The following is a 6,000-nucleotide window of genomic DNA, read 5'->3' as shown; positions in this document are numbered from 1 at the left end:
CGAACAGTATTTCTGACGTATTCGAAACAATATTTGCTCATTTCTTTGACGAGTATACCAAAAGTACACGTGATCGTGCGTTTGCTCATGGCTTCGAGCAAAGCACATGTGCCCCTTGCGAGCCATCCTCGCCGAGAAAAACAAATTGGCGTGTTCATCTTAGCATTGCCGTTGATAATAGATGTTTACTCGCACGCCGCAAAGCAAAGAGCCTAAACGCAGCTTTTGGCGACCATAATTAATCGGCGAGAAGAGCGAAAAACGCAAACTGCGAATATCGATTGGTACACGCCTCAACCACGCGGGGCGCTGTTTCTATCTGGTAGCGCCACCGTTGAATCAAATGAAGGAGAAGGGCAGAGGAAGAGGATGTCTGAATCAGAAGGGGGAGGGAGTGGCCGAGTAAGAGGACCCGCGACTCACTCGGCTTGAGACTGTGCAGACAGCGAGCACGTGCACGATAGCGGTGCGCAGAGCGGATAGCGGAGGCAGTCCTACATGTCGACAGCTTCCGTCGTCTATTATGTCATCCTGGCGGCACTCGAGACCGGTGAGTGAGGGACTCTTTAGCGTCGTTTGCTCGAACGTCTGTGAATTGTCCGAACGTTACTCGACCGAAAATGGGGGGAAAAAAGCTGCAGCAAGGTGTTCACAGTTGTCGTTGTGAGATGGGATGATGCTTGCTCTGATCGAATTAATTGCGGACTTGTACTGGGACGTGGAATGGGGCAGAAGATGAGGTTCACGAATGTCCTTAAGATGTATGATTCACTTTTTTGCCAATAGTTATCGACATTTCGCTCAACACTTCACTGTATGTCATGTAGTGATACATATTTATTGTGGAGCACACCGCACCGGTGACAGTTGAAGCTGTCTCATTGATCGTGAAGCTTCGAGCGCTGATCACGGAACGCTTAATTGGAGGATAGGACCAAAATTTCAAAGTTTATTTTTTCTTTAGTTTTCTGCATCAAGATGGTTTGGGTATAAAAAAGAAACAAAAGAAAAATTTCCCTGCGTATGAGGCTTGACCGGTACTTTAGCACGTCGGGGGCCAGTTTCGCCAACGCCGGTTAGGAGCCGCGATCAAGCGTCCCTTAATATGAAATTACGACTCAACCCTCTTTCTCGAACGTTAGCTAGCGTTACTGGAGTTCACCTTACGTAACTAGCTAACGTTACTAACAAAGAATTGACGGCTAACTTCAAGTTTAAGGGACGCTTGATCTTGGTTTAAAGTTAATCGGCATTGGTGAAATCGTGCAGTTTACGAGAATGAATCTGACCTTTTGTAACAGGCGACGTCAGCTAAAGGAGAAGAAGAGGAAATACAGAAAATTAGCTCAAAGTTGCAATAATAAAAAAAAAATATGTATTCGCCTCGTAGTAGCGCTATCACGACAGGTTAATTAAGCGTATCGAAAGCTAGGACTGCGCGAATTATTTTAACACCGAAGCGAATACGAAGTAAATAGAAACATAACCGCAGTACATATTCGAAGGGAATGTAGCGAAAATATAACCTAAGCGAGCGGATACACAGCTATAGTTGCACGCATACAGCGTATGGACAATACATATATGCGTGATATGTGCATGTGAATCTTGGTACAAAGAAGCACTTGTTGTGTTTGTTGTGTACCTTCTCATGTGCCGTTTTCGACTTTACGCGTGCAGCTTCAGAAGTATTTAAATATTATCGGTTTCAAGGAGTCATATTTTCGATTCGAAATTCAGATATGAAGTTATGTATTCGATTCGATTCAGAGTTCGAATCGAATACACAATTATTCGGAATATTCGAAAGGCCCTACAAACGTTCATTTTGTATAGTATAGTGTGCCAGTAGTATATATCGCGAGGTATTCTCAAGGTGTACTCTCAGAAGCTTCTAATATGCGAACAACTGCGCAGGTATGACTGGAACTTAATCCCAGTGCGTCGCAAAATGCACAGCTCGCCTTAGCTTATCTTTGTGTTTCGCACATGAACGCACATGAAACTCTCCCTGAAGATGGCAGCCTGGATATAGCCAGTGTATAAATCAACTCTTCTTATTTTTCCATCGAAAGCTTCTGTGATCGATCATACGGTGAATGATTCGGCTGACGTGCACCTTCAGCGCCGGTTGCAGTCGCTCATCTGGAAGTTATCAGCTTCGACAAGGGCAGGAAAGAAAGTTGACGTCGCCTTGTACCTGAGATGGCAAAAAGACGGGTTTTCCAGCGACGTTTGGAGAATGGCATACGTATGATATGCAGATAACTGTCTTCCTGCATCGGGGAGACGATGGATTGTGCGAATGCGCGATACACACAGGAAACGTGGTCTGCTATAACTGTGCACTTTTAGAAGATTACAGTGTCGCGCGAGATAAAAAAAAGTCACCAAAAGGAAACATTATGAAACACGAGGGAGGCATTAGAAGATAAACCTCTTTTCTTCTTGGGCGTTGGAGGCTTATGCGTTTGTGTCGTCCATGCTCGTAGCCTGCCTCGGCTAATTCATGCCATTTACCCTTTTCTTCTTTTCCCGTACATTTCTATTTGATGCTGCGGTCTCTCACAACAAAAAGCCTTACGTGACTGCTCATATAACAATGGGGTAGAGCTATGTGTACCGCTGCATCGTCCATAAGCCTTCTACAAGTCTTCTTCCCCTGGATGGTTGCACATCTTTTTGGGATGTGTATCTTCTGACAGGAGTAGAAGAGTGCTGACTAGCTAGACGAGACGAGGAAGAAACACGCACGTCACCTTGAGACTGGGAGGTACCCGGGTTCGGATCCAGGTGCTGACTGTGCAGTCTGTGTTTTTTCCTGGGTTTTCCTCAGATACTGTCAAACCTATGTCGGCACAGTTCCCTTAGAAGGCGGCCCAGGACGCACATTCCCCAAGAGCGTTACTCGTGACGTTGCCCACCTCTATGAGGCCGACAACGGCGAGCTCCTTCAGAAGCACCACCACCACCATAAACACACAAAACACGTATACACACACACTCAATTTTTGCGTGTGTTGTGCGCGTCTTCCTTGTCTCGGGTATCGTTCGTCCTCTTCGCATTGCATGCTCTGGTGAGAAATGTCACCGGAAGCAAGGGTAGAGACCTTTGATCCATTAATATGATAGACAACCTGATCGTCATAGCCGAATGCTCGTAACGCTCGTCGCCACTGTCAAGTTGCCGAGGCAGTAAAATAGGCAGGAACAAAGTTGATTCCGCCCCGTGAGTTGTACGTACACACAGAACAGAAGCATGCACTTCCCGCGATGCCATTGCGGCTAGCACAGGGCCCATTAAATCAATGTATAAACAACACTTCATGTTCCAACACAACGCCACAGTACAGCAGAACTCTTAAGAACCACGTTTGAGAATTCGGCCATGTGCCCATGTCTTACCAGGACCGTTACAACCGGTTAGAGAAAACCTATTCTACCTCCACTTTCCTGAGGTCGAGGCTGAAGAACCAGAGTGTCGTTTGATTTTGTCGTTTCGTGCAGCGCAGTGTATAGTGTGCCGGTGTGGGTTGTGTAGTGAGGGGGGGGGGAGTGGTGGTGTTGCAGCTTCCCGTAGTTGTAGTGCAGGCAGGAACGAAGAGCGTACAGAACGACCAGTGGAACGCAATGCATGTTGCACTTAAGGTTTTATGCGCTACGAGGACCAGTGGGATGGATGTCACTATGTAAGATGTGATCCTATATCTCTCGTGCGCTGCCACAGGCTCTCCTGTTTTCCGTGTGTATGAATTGTTTTGTAATAGTTTTTTGCGCTGTCTGCAAGCGCATCCGGAAAACTTTAGACCGCTTTCCTACGAAGTGGGTACGCTACCTCATTTAACGAGTAATCCACAGCTCACATTATATTCGAGATATCAGTGTAGAAGGTTGGGTTTCTTGCTTGTAGTTCGTTCTAAACAAAGAGCGGGGGCCATAGTAAATGGGAGAAATAAATGTGATCTTGTCCGGGGCTATTGATTGTGGTCCCGCTCCTCGTTTGCAATGTACTCAAGACGGTCCCATGCTGCAGCCCATCACTATCGTTATCAGTCATGCTTCAAATTTCGTAAGCGAGACGAACTTTCTGCAAGCGTTCTTCGGCGTAGAAATTATGCTGTAATGACAGCATTACCTAACGTTTGCAAAACGCGTTTGCCAATCTGAATGTCAGACGCGGCTCGTTTGCGGGGTTGCGTTTGCTCATTTGGCCTCACGATTGATCCGTGATGATGACGCGCAAAAATAAGTAAATAAAAATATCAGTCTTAACATGGCAATTTAATGCGCAACAGATAAGTACATTAATTTTTGTGACAACGCCTCTATTAGTATGTAATCTACACGTCACCTGTGGTTAGGAGTCTGTGAATTGTAGGATGCTCAAAAAAACGACGCAATATTCGAATTTCTATAGCCGTACCTCGGTTTGTTTGTTTGTTTGTTTCTGTGATTCCTCGCTATGCACAAAAGGCCCGTAACTTCTGCGGGAAAGCAATATAGCTCACTACAGATCTACAAAATACGGTGCCAGCAGCACACTAAGATGAAATTCGCACTTAGTGTTCACAACACAGTTGTGAGACCAGTCTCACTCAAGAAGGCTACGAGCAGACGGATTGCCTTTCGTTGATTGCGCGGAGTATCCCAAGGACCCAATAAATGAGTCAGGTAACAGTTCTATAAGGGTACCTAAGGCAATCGCCGTGTCCCTATGAAGTGACTGGTCATTGATTTGACAGTTTGCTTTATCGTTTTCGCCTTCATAGAACTTTTCTGATGTACTAAAACTCTCTATTCGCCAATAACACGACGACGGGTTCCGGTCCAGTACGTGCATTTGTTGTACCTCAACGCAAAAGACGCCATCCACGCCATCTTCATTAGTGTCCATATTCCTGGCACTGGTGTATACGGTCAACATAGTCCTACATACAGATAGTGAGTGATGCACAGGATTACTGGTTTTCGGTGTTGACTGAAAAGCACCGATAACTGCACGCCGGAAACATTTTTACACGGTCGGTGAAAATAATCGTACACCGATAATCACTGGTGAGCATTTTATATTGCCAGTACCTGTATTCAGAGTACGATAAATGTAACTCCTACTTGTGTATGAGGTTCAGAAGAAGGGTTTGAAAGGCCATAGAAGACAACTACAGATATCGCACAGACACCCTGATCCCAGGTTATGATGGTTGCAGATGGTGTATAGAAGAATAAACACTATTATCGTCAACGCAGCATCTTGAGATATAATTGAAATATGACGTGAAAGTAACTTATGAACATTGCAAATGTTACAAGATCGTCGCTCCTGTCGCTCTGCAAGACCGATCCAGAAATGGCATTCGTAGTCCCGTCTTCCAATCCGTGATCCATTCAAACACCTCTGCACCAGTGACTACTGGCCATCCTGTACGACGCAAGTTCTTACAAAAGATTTGAAGGAGTGTCTGTGAAGATGCATGGCATATACTAGATTTTCACTTCAACGGAGTAGACCTAGAGCTTATTTTTATTGTCTATACACGTTCAGGAATATTAGAACAGAGGCGCAACGTTTTGAATTGGAATTGGAAATGAAAGAAAAATATGGAGATGTTAGTCCCGGCCCAGTTAGGACTGGCTACTCCAAAACGCGTTTGTAGGTGGAAAAATAGAGCCAGAAAAAAGAGCAAAAACAAACAAACAGGAAAGGGGTAGAGTGGGTCAAGCAGGAGAAGGCATAAAGGAAAACGGGGGAAAGGCAAAAAGGAAAGGGGGAGACGTTCGGCACAGAGAAACACTCACTGGTTCCTAATGGTTTAACGTTTTGAGCTGCACTGAAATTCATAGCCAGCGGCGGAATGGGCGAGATATACCAGTTTCCTTTCTCTTTGCGTGTGTCCTTTTCAGGGAAAGGGGGGGGGGACACGCAAAATGACCTGATCACTTCCTCCTTTTAAGTTATCCATCAATCATTCAAGAGTTCAGACTTACTCTACTTACATACTT

General features: G+C 45.3%; 1 protein-coding gene across 1 annotated transcript in view; it reads left to right on the top strand.

Annotated features, from left to right (window-relative positions):
- The first annotated feature begins 381 nt into the window (after positions 1-381).
- LOC135383972 (uncharacterized) overlaps positions 382-6,000 on the top strand; it is an 88,977-nt gene continuing 83,358 nt past the window's right edge. Inside the window, exon 1 of the mRNA XM_064613241.1 lies at positions 382-550. Coding sequence (XP_064469311.1) covers positions 499-550 — 52 coding nt within the window. The 5' untranslated portion in view covers positions 382-498. The remainder of the gene's footprint in view (positions 551-6,000) is intronic.

The sequence above is a fragment of the Ornithodoros turicata genome, chromosome 2 (assembly GCF_037126465.1).
Source record: "Ornithodoros turicata isolate Travis chromosome 2, ASM3712646v1, whole genome shotgun sequence".
NCBI lineage: Eukaryota > Metazoa > Arthropoda > Arachnida > Ixodida > Argasidae > Ornithodoros > Ornithodoros turicata.
Note: the sequence above shows the minus strand (reverse complement) of the source record. Positions and strands in the feature narration are given on the sequence as shown.